The sequence below is a fragment of the Prionailurus bengalensis genome, chromosome A3, assembly GCF_016509475.1.
Source record: "Prionailurus bengalensis isolate Pbe53 chromosome A3, Fcat_Pben_1.1_paternal_pri, whole genome shotgun sequence".
Lineage (NCBI taxonomy): Eukaryota > Metazoa > Chordata > Mammalia > Carnivora > Felidae > Prionailurus > Prionailurus bengalensis.
In genome coordinates, this window is record NC_057354.1 from 54,610,609 (window position 1) to 54,629,145 (window position 18,537).

General features: G+C 44.0%; 1 protein-coding gene across 3 annotated transcripts in view; it reads right to left on the reverse strand.

The window, feature by feature from the left end:
* Positions 1-18,537, reverse strand: part of NCK2 (NCK adaptor protein 2) — a 154,430-nt gene that overhangs the window by 40,030 nt on the left and 95,863 nt on the right. Inside the window, exons 3-4 of one of the 3 annotated variants that reach the window (XM_043603041.1) lie at positions 10,950-11,045; positions 2,478-2,719 (exon numbers count right to left, since the gene is read on the reverse strand). In XM_043603041.1, coding sequence (XP_043458976.1) covers positions 2,478-2,703 — 226 coding nt within the window. In that variant the 5' untranslated portion in view covers positions 2,704-2,719; positions 10,950-11,045. The remainder of the gene's footprint in view (positions 1-2,477; positions 2,720-10,949; positions 11,046-18,537) is intronic. The other 2 variants (XM_043603042.1, XM_043603040.1) reach the window with 2 other exon arrangements.

Consider the following 18,537-nt stretch of genomic DNA (forward strand, 5'->3'; position numbering starts at 1 on the left):
CACAACGGGAGCCAAGGGGAGAAAGTTAAAGAAAAGCAAACTTTGATTCTATTTAAGGAAGAGCTTTCGAGCAATCTGTGTTCTCCAAAAATGGAATTGGCTGACTGTCGAGGTAGAAGTGTTCTGGCAGAGCTGGGTGGCCATCTGGCAGGGGCGGGGCAGCGGCCCAGCACCCAGCACCCAGCACTGGGAGGGGCCGATTGCGTGAGGCTCCACTAACGCGGAGAGCCTGCGGTCCCCCCGGTGCACGAGGCGGATCGCAGCTGGTGAAGGAGTAGACACTGAGTGAGATATCTGGCTGAGGGTTTCAACTTGGGCCTTTGGCTTTTCTCCTTCTGCCAAGTGAAGGAGAAAAAGAACAATGATAAGGTACACAAGGGAACTTCTAGATAGTTCGGGGTGCTTGCTTTGTCCTATTTCTCTTCCGAGCAACTCGTTCAGTTTCTGCGTACATCATTCTTTACTACAATATCGAGACTGTATTTTTAAAAAATGGATAGGCAATAAAACAAAACAAGGCAACGATGTTTAGCATCTCCCAAAAAAGGTACTTTGGTGAGGCAGAGGCTGAAATTGGAAAAATAAATAAATAAAATTAGGCCCTGGTATTTATCTACTCATGCTAACTGCATTTCTACCATAGTTCATTAAGAGTTATAAGTATAGGACCACAACGTTCCTTTCAAGCGACTTGCTTGGAGAAAAAAAAAAAAAATTAAAGGGGTATCAGGTTAGTGGAGAAAGAATGAAACTGCTCGTGCAAAAAGAAATTTCTGCATAAGGCTCAGAACCTAAGAGAGGTCATGTGACTCATACTCAGGCCGGTGTCTCATTTCTCTTTCCAAATCATGGAAACGACCTAAGCCCTAACACAGAAACACTACCCAATAAATGAAGGCTTTAAATGGGTCTGAAGATGGGTGACTGGCCTGGGTGGCTCAGTCGGTTAAGTGTCCGACTTCAGCTCAGGTCATGATCTCATGATCTGTGAGTTTGAGCCACGCGTCGGGCTCTGTGCTGACAGCTCAGAGCCTGGAGCCTGCTTCAGAGTCTGTGTCTCCCTCTCTCTCTGCCCCAACCCCGCTCATGCTCTGTCTCTCTCTGTCTCAAAAATAGATAAAAACAATAAAAAAAAAATTAAAAATAAATAAATAAATGGGTCTGAAGAGAGACTCAGGAGACTTTTCAAGATTACATGAAACTCAAGATGAATATTTTGCCACGCCCACTACACTCGGTGTGTAATTTTCTTCCCAGTTCCCCACCTGCTTCCCTCCGACCCTACCTGAAACAAACCCTCCAGTTAGAAATAAAAAGCAAATGCTCCAGTATACGCAACATGACGAGAATACTGGCTTATTTCAGAGCAAACTCTTAAGTGATATCCAGTAGTCTCAGGTACGACCCACATTATACTCCTAGAAGGAGGCGACACTAGATTTAGTACGTGGGGGTTCAGCTCATGGTTCTCCAGCAAAGCCCTCAGAGTTACCACTGAAGGAGTAACTACTTCAAGTACATCAGATATGCACACAAGGGCAAGAGTGGACACCCTTAACTTCAGGGGATTCAAGGCGGCCTGTCCCACATCGGGATACTGGGCACGTGGGAAGAAAACCAGGTGTCAAGCCAACCGGGCTGAGCTCCCCATGGTCCCCGCAGACGGCCTCGGACATCACCCGGGTGCTCGCCCACGGCCACGTTAGTGAACGCTGCCAGGACTGTGGTTTCTATGAAACGTCATCAATAGAGCAGAGGGGGGAAAAAAACCCCACCCGGTTCAGAGCGCTTTCTGTTCCTTCCCACACTATGCATGAAGGCAGCACGGGCAGGATCATGTAAGAGAGAAGAGACCTGATGGGATGACACAGGCAGAGCTGCGAACATTTTGGAGGAGGGAATTCCGTTTCAGGAACCTCTAGAATATTGATGCCAGGAGATGGAAACACGTGCGGGGGGTCCCCAACACCCAGACACAATTCTGGACTCCGAAGTCTCCAGGAAATGACAAACATGGTATTTCTCCATCTTGATCTCTTTATTTGCAGAGATTGAAAAGAAAAAAAAAAGACAACTAGGGGCACCTGGGTGGCTCAGTCGAGCGTCCGACTTTGGCTCAGGTCATGATCCTGTGGTTCGCAAGTTCGATCGAGACCCACATCCGGCTCTGTGCTGACAGCTCAGAGCCTGGAGCTTGCCTCCCTCTCTCTCTGCCCCTCCCCCTCTCGTGCTCTGTCTCTCTCTCTCAAAAATAAATAAAAACATTATTATTTAAAAAAAAAAAAGACAGCAAGAAAGAGGCCAACTTTAAAACAGACCTCTTTTTTTTTTTTTTAACAAAACAAAACACACGAACTAAAAAGATGGGACACGCTCCCCTCCAAAAGCACAAAGCTTCCTCACCGCCCCCCACCCCCACCGCCATCACGGGAAGTAGTTCAGCGATAATGTGGGACCTAACGCACAGACGCACTCACCGAGCGTGTCCTTCAGGTTCTTCACGAGGGAACCCTTCTTCAGGCTGTTCTTCCTCTCCACGTAGTTGGACGGCACGTAGCCCGTCCTGTTGGCCGCGTTCCTCACGCGCCACCACGTCTTGGAGTCGTCCAGCAGCCACAGACGCTCGTTTTTCTTGATGTCCAGCTCCTGGTCCTGTTGGGCAGTGTAGTCCCACTTTGCTATCACAATAACTTCCTCTGTCATCTTTCATGGAGTCCTTCTGCCAGCAAAACATTTGGAGATGCTCATTAGAGAACCAACCAAACACTTCGTCCTGCGCATCAACTTGAGAAATTATGCACTGACAGCTTTTATTACTACTTGGCAACCAGTTTCCTCCTGGGTCTTGGAATAACCTTAAAATGACCTTCTTTCAACAAGCTTTGGTATTTTGTTTAGAAACAGCAACCCTAATAAAACAAACCCTGATTTTGTACATTGGGAAATCTGCGTGCTCTGCCAGAAGCAAAAACAAACTTTCAGAAAATTCTAAATAACAATGCCATAATTAAATGCGTTCACTTGATTAAGTAACAGCAGCTCCTTGTAGCTAATATGTTTACATCCACTTTCTCAAGATACGCTGAATTTTATGAACATATTTAATGAACACGCACACCCAAACTGTTCTTATAAATTAAAGCTGAAAGCAATGTGGCATCCTGGACTGGCTCCTAAAACACAAAAAGGAAATTAGTAGGAACGATGGTGAAATCTGAATGAAGTCGAGTCAATAGTAACATACCAATGTTAATCTTAGTTTTGACAAACACACTCTGGTTGTGCGAGGTGCTACACTAGGGAAAATGGAGTAAAGGGTATATGGGAATGCTTTGTACTATCGTTGCAACTTTTCTACACAAATAAAACTATTCTTGAAACCCATACACGGGTGAGTGTTTCTAGCAGCTTCACTCATAATTGGCAAAATTTGGAAGTGATCAAGACGTCCTGAGGGAGGTGAATGGATAAACTGTGGTATATCCAGGTAATGGACTATTACTCAGTGATGAAAAGAAATGAGCTATCAAGCCATGAAAAGGCACGGAGGAACCTCACATGAACGTTACTAAGTAAAGAAGCCATTCTATAAAGGCCCACCTACTCTCGGCACACCAGGGTGGTTCAGTCAGTTGAGCGTCCGACTCTTAATTTCGGCTGAGGTCACGATCTCATGGTTTGTGAGACTGAGCCCCGAGTAGGGCTCTGCACTGATGGGGCAGAGCCTGCTCGGGATTCTCTCTCTCCCTCTCTGGCCCTCCCCAACTCACTCTAAAAAATAAATAATAAATAAACTTAAAAAAAAAAAAAAAAAAAAGAAAAGGCCATCTATTGTCTTGATCTCCCAAAGACCCTCTCCTAGACCAAACTTCAGTCAGGCTCCTCTGAATCCTCTTTCCACATGAGGCCTCGTGCAAGATGTGCAAGATATTTGTACTTCCGTGTTTGTCCCAACACGTCCCAATTTTAACAAGAATCCTGCTACGCTGGTTTAGCTAGAATCCTCCACACTCACCCAGGTAATGCCCGACAGATGGACAGATTGCCTTGCCTGCCTTCAGGAAGAATCCTGCCAGGTCAGTTTAGTCAGAATCCCTCCTTTACCTCTGATGTTTCCTTCAGTAATTGTCCGCTCATCGACTGCCTACCTTACTCCTCAGCGATAAACTCCCACTTTTCCTTCTTATCTTTAGAATTGAGCCCAAATGGGTGAGGGAGGAGGGTGGGATGAATACGTGGAGCATTCGGTTTTTAAAGTAGTGACACTACTCTGTATGATACTTTAATAGTGGATACGTCACTATACATTTGTCAAGACCCATAAAATACGCAACGCCAAGAGTGAACCATATATGAAGTCATCCCCAAATAAAGAGCTTATTAAAACAACAAGAAATAAATAACGGTATATTATACACCTAGTTATGTCAGTTCTGGAAGTAATATATAGCAAAGGCATATCATTAAAATGAATATAGTTAACTGCTTCAGCAGCTCCAGACTTTTTAGGCACAAGATGGCCCAGTATTTTTTCCAGCAGAACCATTCAATATTCAGTCCTTCACCTGACTAGGTTTCCTTAAAACTTGGAAGGAAGGAATAATGGAAAGACTCTTAACTAAAACCCTCTTCCTCTCTGACAGAGAGAACTTCTCATTACTTTAGAGGGATGACTTCAGGATTACAGAGGGAACCAACGCACTTGACTCCACAGAAGCATGAATACCATTTTTAAATGACATGACACTTTTTTACTAGATGCTAAAGAAACTTATAAATAAAACATGTTCTCCTGTTTCTTGAATTAACTTCCAAATTTAGAGACATCAAACCTTTCGGGAAGGAGGAAATATTTAATAAACCTTATGCATAATATATGCAACATCCAAGTGTACACAATGTTCATTTCCAAACTCTAGACCACTTGGTTATACACTTTTGGAAAATCTCCCCTCCATACTGTGTCTCTCTCTCCATCCTGACCTTTCTGTCAGGGTTAGAATTTTCAAAATCATAAAGGCAGTTTTTCTTTTTCTAATAATAATGAGAGCAAAAATAGGAATGGGGCTCAGAGACTATTCCATTTGAATACCAGCTTTGTTTCTTAATTACACAGTTTTCAAGAGAGTTTCTAACATGACGAGCCCATCACGTAAGACCAATCAAAGCCATCTATTAATTTCCTGTGTGATTTCACTGTATGAAGAGTAGTTAAGTAAGGAGCTGGCTGGGCAGGGTATGATTCCATGCACACTGAACATCCTGTGGGAGCTCAAACAAACATGGTGCCTGGGCTCTACCACAGATCAATTATATCAGAATCTTGAGGAGTGAGGTCTGAGCATCAGGTTTTTACAGTTAATCTTTCTGACAGGCCTTAGGAGGGAAAAAACAACTAAGAGGGAACTGAGTCACAAAATGACCCCTCAGGATGCTTTCCTTGGGTCATTAGACCTGTGGGGTTGTAATGAGAACTCTAAGGGTGTGATGAGTACCTGACACACATCAACTTGTTTAATCTCCAGAACCCCCACCTTTCAGGGAGGTGTTATTCTTTAGGAGACTGAGGATCACAGGGATTAAGTGAGGTGCTGAATTACAGAATCAGGATTTGAGCCCAGGTCTGTCAACAACCAAATCTGTGCTCATGCATCCACTTCTGGGGTGGGTGGCTGGGTGAGGGTCTAATGTGTAGTGTGTATTTCCACAGGCTTAATTCAACCCAGGAAATCTAGGATTCCAGGTCAGGTGACAATAAGAAGTTCCTCTGGCACCTAGGAAATGACTGGTTTGTTCCTTGGTCAGAGCAAGGAACCTATTCACTTGATTGGTTTCAAACCTATTCTAATTGATTCATGCCAGCTTGTATCAATATAAAAATTTCACAAGGCCAGTCAATCAATAACTGCCTCACTGGAGTGAAGTCTGCCAATCAACAGGAGCTTTACCCTGGTGCTTCAGAGGGCTAGCCAATCACATCTCCTTCACCCCAGTGGACTCCACCAATCAACAACCACCTCACTCCAGGGTTTCTGAATGTCAGCCAATCAACAGCAGTCCCAGTGGAAAAAAGAGCACCCACCCAAAAAGGCAGTAAAGGCAGGGTCCATGGAAGGAGTTGATGCTGAACCAGTTACATGGCAGCAGCTGAGACAAAGGACAGATAACTGGGAGGTGGGGAAAAGGAAAAGGAGACTGATTTCAGTCTTGGAAGATGGGTAGGATTTGGGGGGGGCAGTGGAGTCAGAGGGGGGCTCTCCAGGCCTGAAATGAGCAAACAAGAACTAGAGGGTAGGAGTACATTACTAAGCAGAAGAATTAAGAATAAATGACTCCAAAAAGTCATTTACAATAAAAAGTAAACAATATATATTTCTGGATTTTTTTTTAAGTTTTTAATTCCAGTATAGCTAACACACAGGATTATATTAGTTTCAGGTGTACAATATCACGATTCAACACTTCCATCACCTGGTGCTCATCACAAGTGCCCTCCTTCATCCCCATCACCTATTTCAACCATTCCCACCCACCTCCCCTCTGGCAACCATCTGTTTCTTCTCTATAGTTAAGAGTCTGTTTCTTAGTTTCTCTCTCTTTTCCCTTGTTTGTGAAATCATATGGTATTTGTCTTTCTCTGACTTAATTTCCCTTAGCATAATACTCTCTAGCGTCATCCATGTCATTGCAAATGGCAAGATTTCATTCGTTTTTTTCTGAGAAATAGTCCACTGTATGTATGTATGTATGTGTGTGTGTGTGTGTGTGTGTGTATATATATATGTATATGTGTGTGTGTGTATATATATATATATATACACACACATATATATACACCACCTCTTTATCTCTTCATCAATCGATGGGCACTTGGGCTGCTTCCACAGTTTGGCTATTGTAAGTAATGCTGCTATAAACATAGGAGTGCATGTATCCCTCTGAATTAGTATTTTTGTACTCTTTGGATAAATAGCCAGCAGTGTGATTGCTGGATCATAGGGTAGTTCTAATTTTAACTTTTTGAGGAACCTCCATACTGCTTTCCACAGTGGCTACACCAGTTTGCATTCCCACCAATAGCACACAGTGTTCCTTTGGGTGTCTTCTGTTTTTTGTTTTTTTTTTTTTTTTAAGCCATTTCAACGTGGAGTTCAGTACCCTTCCCTCACCCTGCACATCACCCTGTATCCCAAGAGATGTTTGATCTCCTTTCTCTTTGCCAACACAGGTTGAAAAGGCCAGCTGGAGGCCCATTCTAGAGGAAACTGCATACTGGCCAGGAGTTCAGAATCCACCCCTTTTTATCAGGGGTCCAAGAGAAGCATGTTAGTTTCAGTTAAGGGTAAGTTGCTACAGCATGTAGGACATATTGGAATAGGAAGAGACGGAGTTAAATCAAGATTATTCCATAATAAAACTGGACGTACACGCTGACTTAATTTTCTAATATGGAAAAGCCTGAACAGAAGGAAGTCTGAAAAAGTACACTCTGACTGCTGATTGTTCGGTCAGAGGTAGTATTTAGATTTAGTCTATGAATCACAGAGGTGAGATCCAAAGACTAAAGCACGTTTATCACTCCAGCTTAGGCAGTTCAGAAAAATCTCATTTTTGCCTTTGTTAACTATAGCTAATTAAGTTATCATGCAGGTCCAGCCAACAGAAATGAGAGCCACATATTTGCTATTATATAGCCAGATCCTATCTTAAATGTCAGGTGGCCGCTCTAGAATAGAGCTTAGCAAGAATCTCCTGTCATACTGAATAAAAGAAACCCTCAGAGAATCTAACAAATGGGAAGCTGCTGTTTCAAGTTTTAGGTGGGAGAAGATTAAAGAAAAAAAAAAAAAGAAAAGAAAAAGCCTAGAATAGCTATAAAAACTTTCTTGGCTCAAAACTTTTCACTAATTCCTAAAATAACGCCGATCCTATTCCAGGACCCTATTTTCTTTTTAAAAATGATCCTGTTAACTGCATCTTGCTGGGTTACGGCTGGGTTATGTACTCCTCAAAACAGCCCCTGTTCCTAAAACACCCCAAAATGACCATAGCTGTTTCCGAAGAGGTCTCTGGGACCAAGCTGAACCACTCAGTCATAATGGCAAATAGAAGACGCGAGTCAAGGGCCAAGGATTCTAAGCTTAGCTAAACCATTCGTAGGCCCACCTTAGACTAGCTTATTCTGTAAAATGGAAATAACAATATTTGCCTAGCCTCATAAGATGCTTTCCATGCGCAGGAGAAGCATGATAATGTAGCGTTTAAGAGAGTGAGGCTTGGTGTCGTATGGACATCGATTGGAGTCCTGCGATGCCATATTAGCCTAGCTGCCTCTCGTATCACATGGGATAATAACAGCACCTCACTTGGGAGCTCTTGAAGAAAGCCCTAAGCACACTGCCCAGCACAGGAAAGACTCATGGGGTGCCTGGGTGGCTCAGCCGGTTAAGTGTCCCACTTTGGCTCAGGTCACGATCTCACAGTCCGTGAGTTCGAGCCCCGTATCCAGCTCTGTGCTGTCAGCTCGGAGCCTGGAGCCTGCTTCGGATTCTGTGTCTCCCTCTCTCTCTCTCTCTCAAAAATAATAAACATTAAAAAAAAAAAAAAGACTCCAGAACAAGAGCTACAGGATAAAGAAGAGGTGAATTTATATACAACAGACTATCACTCAGCCATAAAAAAGGATGAGATCCTGCCATTTGTAACAACCTGGATGGACTTAGGGATTATTATGCTAAGTGAAATAAGTCAGACAGGGAAAGACAAATACCGTATGATTTCACGTGTGTGTGGACTCTATAAAACAAAACAAACAAACCAAAAAGCAGACTCATGAATACGGAGATAAAACTGGTGGTTGCCAGAGAGGAGGTCAGCGGGGGAATGGACAAAATAGATTAAGGGGATTAAGCAGTGCAAACTTTCAATGATAAAATAAACAAGTCATGGATAAGGACAGCATAGAAATATAGTCAATAATATTCTAAGACTGTTTTATGGTGACAGATGGTGACTACTCTTACTCGTGGTTGAGCCCTGGGTAATTAATGTACGGAACTGTCGAATCAATACGTTGTATCCCTGAAACTAACATAACATTGTATGTCAATTATACTTCAAAAAAAAAAAAAAAAAAAAGAATGAGAATTACAGTCCTAATTAAATCCCTCTGTATACTGCAGCACACTGTACAAAGGTAAGGGGGGACTACGTTCTAGTGACCCTTTCCTTCATTCAGTCAGGATTTACTAAGCACTTACTATGCAACAGACAGCCTTCCAAAGCACCAGGGTTCCTTGCTGAGCAAGACAGACCCCAGTGTCTGTTCTCTTGTGATTTAAGCCCTAGGCACATGGAGTTCCTTTTCAGAGACACCTCCCCTGGCCTCCCCATCTAAGGCAGTATCACTGTCCAGCCTCGCCTCTCCAGAGGTCACTGAGTGGACAACATTGCTTCTTCCGAATCGCACCACCTGAGGTTACCTGTTTTTGTATTTATTGTCTGGGAGACCTCATTGTGTGACAGTGGCTGTTTAGGCTTTAGCCGCCTGGTTTGATGGGAAGCTCAAGGATAAGGTAGACTGATGATTCAAGGTTACCAGACATGTGCTTCATTTACCCTTCTACCAACAAAGCAATTTAGCCCACTGCAGAAAACACCAGGGTCGCAGAGCTCTAAGAAACTGCCAGTCCCACTTTGCAATATAAACCTGACATGGACGAATAGGATTTCTTGAACTTAAGTCAAAATATGCAGACAGCTAAATAGACCAAAAAGGTGTTAACTTTTTACCCCCAGAATATTAACTTGGAGTTTCAGAAAAATACATACATGCACTTGTGGATATAGACATATCAAAGTATATGTGTCTGTGAGCAAATAATTGGTTTAGAGAGTAATCTTGAAAGAAAAGACTACAGGAAAAAAATTGTTGCCCTCCCTACCTTGATTTTTCAACATATAGTCTAAATTACTTGAATAAAATGATCTATTTCACTGTGGTTCTAAACGACTTTTTTTCCTTTGTAATATTTCATTCCTTCAATGCAGTCAAGAAATGAGTATGGAAACTCACTCAAATATAGGCTTTTGGCTGATGAGGGAAGAAGGATAATAGCCCCCACACCCCCTCCCCCGCCACCAAAGGTGTCTGCATCCAAATGCCTGCAAACCTGTGAATGTATTAGATTGCATGGCAGAGGGTAATTAAGGTTGCTCATCAGCTCATTTTGAGAGGGGGAGATTATCCTGGATTAGCCAGGTGGGTCCAACGCAATCTCGAAGGTCCTTGTATCAGCAGGAGAGGGAGGCAGAAGGGTCAGAAATGTGGTTCATTTGAAGACAGGAAGGTATGACTAGCCAAGAGATAAGGATACCTCTAGAAAGTAGGGGGCAAGACAAGGAACAGATTCTCCTCTAGAGCCCCCCAGAAGGAATGCAGCCTTGTGGAAACCCTGATTTTAGCCTTGTGAGCCTGGGTTTTTGGACTTCTGACCTCCAGAACTGTTAAGAGGATAAAATTTGGGCTGTCTTAAGCCACCGAGTTTGTGGTGAGTTGCTTTAGCAGCCAACAGAAAAACCCATGCAGGGACGCTTGGGTGGCTCAGTCAGTGAAAAGTCCAACTCCTGGTTTTGGCTCAGGTCATGATCTCACGGTGTGTGAGTTCAGGCCCCACGTTGACAGTTTGGAGACTGCTTGGGATTCTCTCTCTCCCTCTCTCTCTAAAAAGAAAGAAACAAACAAACAAATATCTAAAAAAAAAAAAAAAAAAGGAAAGCCCACATAGTGACCTTAGCAAGGTCAGTCCAAAAAGGCAATACCTTCTATGTATTCCCTCATTTATTACAATGTTTTCCTCCCTCGGTGTGTATCGGCAAATATTTTTAAACAGTACATTCATATTAAGGAGATCTACCCAAAGAAGCAGTACCAGAAACAAGTGAAATACCTTATAACTTCCTTACTAAAGTTTCAAATTGTGCTGTAAGTAAGACTTGCCAGATGCCCACTAATTTGACAGGAGTTGGCAGAAACCTGTGGTATCCTGTGGGGGAACAGAAAGACCAGTTGGTGGCTTTTTACAAGCAGGATCACTAATTACAGCTAATACACTTCAACTTTAAGTAGGACACAATATGGAATCCGGTGGCCGTTCCAACTCTCAGTAAGTTAATTAAGCCGTGACAAGAGTCAAGGTCTTACTACTTCCCTAAGGCACAAAAATACACTACATGTAAAAGAGAAAATAAACAATAGCGCTAGGCTCGCCACACTGTTTTTCCACAGAGGTGGAGGGGTGCCAGTACAGGATGCCAACGGAGTGGCTAAGGGGTGCACGGGTGTACCCGAGCAACGACATTCACCCTGTACACGCACGGCACTGTTTCAGATGTGCTAGCTCATCAAATGTTTACGACAACCTTCGGAAACTCAAGTTATCTACAGATATAGGCAAGGAACGATAAACCTGGAGCATAATTAAATAGCTTGTCCAAATCCACAAAGCTATAAAGGGCCTGCATGGGGATTCCAAGTGCCTAGAACGGTCTCATCACAAAGCTCAGGCTTTATATCCATGATCCTCTACGACCCGGGAGTGTTCCCCGGTAGAATTTTGCAGCATGGCTGAAGAAAGAAATCCCTAGGGCAAGGCGGATACGAAGAAGCAAGACACGAATTTCAATTTCTTTTTGATGGACTGGTAAATGAGAATGAGATGAGAGAAAGAGACAGTAGCTCCCAGTCTTCCAGGTGTGATCTGGGAAGGCCTTGTTGGCTTTTTAATATCCTATTGGAGCAGGGGTAGAGGAAGGCTAGACCAGCTGCAAGGGAAGTTTCCCGATTCCAAAACACAAAGTTGAAGAGTTCAGTTCCTCCCATGGTGCAGGAGCAGGCCCATGGGTATATACTGTTGTCACCCCAAGCAGATGGCCACCTCCCTGCAGCTGCTCCTGCTAAGCGTGGCTGAACAGGACAGGGCACAGACTTCCAAGGCAGTAAGAGCCTGGTGGCTTTCACTCCATGGCTTATTTTGGAGAGGGTCTTTTTTAGGATTTGTTTCCTAATTGTATTGGATGACAGTCAAAGCCTGTAAAGTCTCTACATCTTTGTATGTGTGAAGGTTTCCTTTGTGATTGTTTCTCTCCAGTTGGGGAAGGCTGGGTTTAAAATCCAGTTTCAGCACCAACCCGGCAGGTGACCGTGGGGGAAGTTGCCTAACTTCTCTGACCTCCATTGCTGTGTTTGAAGATGGGGTCGGAGCTTCTGTGAGGCTGAAATCAAATGATCCACAGGAAGTACCCACTACCTGGTCCATGCCGGATAATCGTTAGACATTCTGGTTCCCCCTACATCATGAGATGCCAAATCACAAGACTCAGTAGACTCGAATGTAGCTTGTTTACAGGGATTCAAAAAACACGTTGCCCTAGATTATGACAGCGCCATTTAAAAAGAGTGGCATGAGGGAATTTAAAATAACCGTAAGACCAGTGCTCTAAGGTAGTGTCATCAAATTGTAATGCCAGAGCACCATCAATCCTATGCTGGAAGTTTTACAAGGAGGTCCCAACAGATCTTGGGTGCACCCGGCTCCTGCTGTGGCTAATCTGAATGATATCTGCTTGTATTCAGCCAAGAGAGAATTGTCACGTGTCCATGGCACTTAACCACAATACATTTTATAGGCAAGTAAGTGTAGCCAAGTTATTTCCAAAACATAAAGCATTTGTTGATGTTACTGAAGGGAACCAGTGAAAAGAGATTCCTAAACATCCAAGATGGAAGGTGGCTGGCTTTTTTTCCTCCTCCGCTGCTGCCTGCTGCTTCCTGGTGCTCCTGGCCCCTCCCCAACCCCTGGGGCTCTGCAAGCGAGCTCACTTTGCACTGATGGTTCCAGGGCTCTTGCTCCCTGGTGTCTATGTCTCCGCGGGCGGCTCGGCATCACACCGGCATTTCCACCTGCCCACTGGACCTAGCCTCATTGACCCAGAGCGGCATTTATCACCTTTTTAAAGACTGATTACAGTATTAGTAGAAGCTCAAGCACACAATATGCCATACGATTTATTTTTTAAACTGTGGCAAAACACACATAACATGAAATTTAACCATTTCTACTAATTTTAAGTGTACAGGTCCAGTGGCATTAAGTACATTTACATCGTTCAGCCTCGATCTCCAGAGCTTTTTCATCTTCTCAGACTGCAACCAGGTTGCCATTATGCACTAATTTCCCATCCCCCTCCCCTGGCAACCACCACTCCACCTTCTAGCTCTATGATTGTGACGATTCTAGGGACCTCACGTAAGTGGGATCATACAGCGTCTGTCCTTTTGTGTCTGGCTTATTTCACTCAGTATAAAGTCCTCAAGGTTCCTCTACCTTATGGCAGGTGTCAGAATTTCCCTCCTTTGTAAGCCTAAAAAATATTTCACCATAGGTATTATACCGCATTTTGTTTATCCATCCACCCATCCATCGATGGACATATGGCTTATTTCCACCTCTGGATTATTATGAGTAGCACTGCTATGAATGTGAACGTGCGACTATTTCTTTGAGACTCAGCTTTTCATTCTTTGGGGCATATATCCCAAAGTGGATGGGGTCATGTGATCATTCCATTTTTATTTTTTGAGGAACCTCCAAACTATCTTCTGTAATGGCTGTACCATTTTACATTCCCACCAGCAGTGAACAAGAGTTCCAATTTCTCCACATCCTCACCAATGTTTGTTATTTTGTTGTTTTTTTTTTGTTTTGTTGCTGTTGTTTTTAATGTTTACTTATTTTTGAGAGAGACAGAGACAGAGTATGAGCCAGGGAGGGGCAGAGAGAGAGGAAGGCACAGAATCCGAAGCAGGCTCCAGGCTCTGAGCTGTCAGCACAGAGCCAGACACGGGGCTCAAACTCACCAACCGCAAGATCGTGACCTGAGCTGAAGTCAGATGCTTAACCAACTGAGCTACCCAGGTGCCCCAATTTTGTTTTTGTTTTTGTTTTTTTAATTTTTTTTTTTCAACGTTTATTTATTTTTGGGACAGAGAGAGACAGAGCATGAACGGGGGAGGGGCAGAGAGAGAGGGAGACACAGAATCGGAAACTGGCTCCAGGCTCCGAGCCATCAGCCCAGAGCCTGACGCGGGGCTCAAACTCCCAGACCACGAGATCGTGACCTGGCTGAAGTCGGACGCTTAACCGACTGCGCCACCCAGGCGCCCCTTTGTTTTGTTTTTGATAGCAGCCATCATACTGGATGCGAGGCACAAATAATTTCTTAAGCGAACTTTCTTTTTACTGGATCCTGAACAGGATTTATTAGTGGATGGCAATTCTCAAGAAAAAGAAAGTTTTATACTTTATAATAAAGCTCGGATTTTCTGCTATACCCCATCGCCGTCTTTTTTTTCTTTTTAAGTGAATACTGCTAATTTATCCTTACTCTCAGGATCAGATCATCTCCCAAACTGAGCCATATTAACAAAAATATCTTCAAATGTGAGTTTGCAGAAGTTTGTCACCAAGCAACTAATTTTACTATGTGAAATCCCTGACACAACCAGAATTCCAAACACTAGACTAATAAGTCAATATGAGTCATTAGTGCCTAGGAAATTTGACAAAAGAAATAGAATTGGGAGTTCTGTTGCTGCAACAGAAACTGGGAAATGCTATTTTTCTTTTTTACTCTTTTTATACATAATTTACCACTCAGGCCCTGAGAGTATCCATTTTGCTAACCTTTGCTAACCTCTGTCAGTTTCTTCATGAGCGTCTTAGACATTCAGCACACTGAGAAGAAGGTTATGAACGTTAATTTAGCCCAAGTACCGCCATTTTGGAGACTCACTGTCAACGTAACAAGCCAATTTCATTATACAGCATTAACTGTAAAACACATGGACTTGGAACCAACACGGTCTTCCATCGACCTGGAAGACATCACAGTAACGGGGTGAAGAGACAAAGGAGAGCAATGGAAAAATACCACCCCCCCAAAAGGTAAACTTGTAGAAGTAGAGCCAGAAAGTGGTTGCCAGTAGCTGGGAAGGTGGAAGAAACAGGGAGGATTAGGTTTAGGTAAAAAGGATATAAGCTTGTATAGCTCTAAGATGAATAAGGTCTGACATCTCCCGTAGAGCACAGTGACTACAGTTGGTAACACTGTGTTGCATAAGTGAAATTGGCTAAGAGAGAACTTAAATGTTCTCACCAAAAAAAGAACGAAATATGTGAGGTGATGGATGTTTTAATTAACATCTAGGTGGGGGGAATCCTTTCACAACATATATGGAAAATGATGGCACCATGATGTACACTTTAAGTACCTTCCAATTTTATTAGCCAGTTATACCTCAATAAAGCTGAAACTAAAAAAAGAAGAAAAGAAAAACGCTCGTCTGTGAAAATGGACACTGATCTCTGGCAAAATTTGGCCCTCCTTTCCAATGCCACGAGAGTGTGAAGTGTTTTCACGATGCACACCCACTGCTCTCAAAGTAGACAAATAGCCATCGGTCACCATTTCTAAGAGTTTATTGGGCTTTGCTATTTTTTTCCCCACAAAAGTAATTGTAACTGTTATAACTTAAATATCTATTTCATAAATATATCATAACGTAAATGCCAGGAGCTTCCTTGGTTCTTACTAATGAATTCAGCTACACTAATCAATACCTGACCTTCTTCCTTACCACTTTATTATTCATAATCCTCTGCCTAATTCTAAAACCACACAAGACTAAAACAAGAAGCACAGTGATTTTAAAAACAGTCCATATTATCAAGTTCTTACAGTGTCCAAATGTAATTAAGCTGCCCAAATCATTTTAGGTCTTCAGATATCCATGGTTTATGCCTACATTCCTCAATATTCCAGGTTTTCAATTTTCCTGCTTAATGGCGAGAAAAAAATTACAGAAAGCCCCTCTGTATCTAGCCCTGGGGATGGGGACCTTCACCCATCATGCTCAGGATGGAGCCTGGCCCAGGTCAGGGACCTAGTACACGAGGGGATACCTGGCTACTCTGGGTTTACTCACTACACAGATACCCCTACAAATGCTTTTGTAAAGATAAATGCAGATATTTATTCCAAACATATCATTGTTTTACGGAAGTCTTTCCCGTCATTCAAGAAAACAGAAGGAGAAAATAAGAATTTCTATCACCTGTGCCTGATTTTTTGAAATAAAAAAAATTATTATTTTTTTATTTTTCAGAATAGTTTTAGTTCCCCCCCTTATTAACATCTTACATTAGAATGGTACATTTGGGCAATTAATAAACCAATACTGATGCGTTATTATCTAGAGTTCATATTTTATGCGGATGCCCTTGGGTTTTGCCTAAGTCCTTTTTTAAAATCCGCGATTCCACTGGGAAGACCACATCACAGTCAGTCCTCATGTCTCCTTAGGCTCCTCTTGGCTGTGACAATTTCTCAGACTTGGCTCGTCTTGATGACCTTTCCAGTTTTGAGGGACAGTCGCCAGGTCTTTGTAATTTGTAGAAGGTCCTCAGCTGGGATATGTCTGGTTTCTCCTCAGCAGAGTTGTGTTATGGCTTTGGGAGGAAGAGCACAGAGGGGAGATGCCATTTTCATCACATGGGTATCAAGGGTAGATGCTACCCACTGACTCATCCTGTCGATGTTGACGGCGACGGCCGGCTGAGGTGTGTCTGTCAGGGTTTCCCACTTCTGAGTCACTCTGCCTCTTCTCCATACAGAGCTTTCTGGAAGGACACCTCTAAGCACCGCCCACCCAAGGGTGGGGATCTGTGCTCCACCTTCCTGAGGAAGAGTGTCTCCACAAGTTATTTGGTATTCCACACAGGAAATCTTTCTCTCTTTCCTGGTTTTAAAATTTATTCATTTATCTGTATCAGTGGAAACTTCTAGATATTTATTTTGTACCTTGGGCTACATTCCAATATTACTTATGTTGTTGCTCCAACTGTTCTAACTTGGGCTGTTGGGCACTCTGATTTCAGTCGGCTCCTGTGTTCCTTTGACATTCCACCATCGTTGTGAGTTTGCGTGTATGTATGAATGCGTGTGTTCTGAGCATTCAGAACACATCCTTACTTTCTAGCATCATAACATACACCAGGCTCATCCTGTAGATCTCCTGCCCCAGTCTCAGAATCAACATGGCTGATGTTATAGTAAAATCAGTCTCTACATCCCACCTCGTGTGCATTTTCCACATGAGCGTTCTCCTGTGCTGCCTCTAGCCCAGTTCCTGGGTCACAGTACTGTCGAAGAAAGCAAAGAAGCCATTCTGCGGGACTACTGCCGTCTGGCTTTGACTAGCCTTCTCTTCTGCTGAGCAGTGCTGTTAACGAATACCTCTCACTGGTTCCTAACATAGTTCTCACTTTGTCTGCCTTGCTGATTACCCCCACCCCCTCCACAGACGCAGTCACCTTCTCCCACCAGCCTTGGCTGGGTCCCATCCCCTCTCCTCGCCACACAGGCCTCCCTGATCCCACCTACAGCCTGCGGTGCCTACTTCATGCTACCGCAAGCATGATTATTTTTACTCCTGACCTAGGTGAGCCAAAAGTTGGTGACATATGCCAAGAGCCGCTCAAGAGATCTCAGGTGCCATAAATCAGGAGTCTGACATGGCCGCCACAAGTACCAAGGAACCATCTAGAAGACTCTGGTAGCGCCTACTCCATACCTGCCCCAGGGCAGCCGAATATGGCCCCAGAGGCACTCACAACCCGCTGACCAGTCCCATTTTTATATTTCTGATCACCGGCCCGAGCAAGCCTTCAGTGCCACCTGGCAGCTTACTCTGTGTCCCAAGTGACTCCTCTCTCCGTCTGTGAGGGGTCTGTTTCAGATCCTCCTCCCTCCGCTCACGTGCCCAGCCTCCACCCCCAGTCTCGGTTGATGAATGACTTTGCTTGCCTCCACCCATGTACCTGTGCCTATGAACAGGCCACTGTCCCTTTTGTTCCTGGCACGAGCATCTGGGTGCCCTTCTGAGCTCGGCCCTTCTCTGTGCACTGGATGCCACCCCTCTGCCCCTGGAGGAATCTGCTCTACTGTGCCACGAATACTCCTCTCATTTCTGGATTCCCTCACCGGCACGCTGACAGCTGACAGTGTCCATCAGCCCCTCTTGAGTGCGTCCCTCACTTGGCTTCTGGGCAATCACACAGCCCTGCTTCTCCCCTCCCTGATTCCCCCTTCTCAGTCTCCCCTCTGGCTCCTATGTTGTTTGTGACAGAGATGCAGGAGCAACCAGGCTGTCTGGGAGCCCCTATTCCATCTGCCTGCGGCCCGGATGACTCCGCCCGTCCTCCTGCTTCTGAGTGCCATTGCGATGCGTGTCACTTCCAAAACTGTCTCCACCCCTGCTCTCACCCGAATCGCCAGACTACTCCACCCAAGTCACCACTGGATGCGTCCACCTGGATGTCTAATGTGGCCCTCCCGCTGTACACGCCTTAAAACAACTCTTCATTCTCCCCACCAGAAACAAAATAAAACGAATCAAGTCAACAACAACAAAACCCT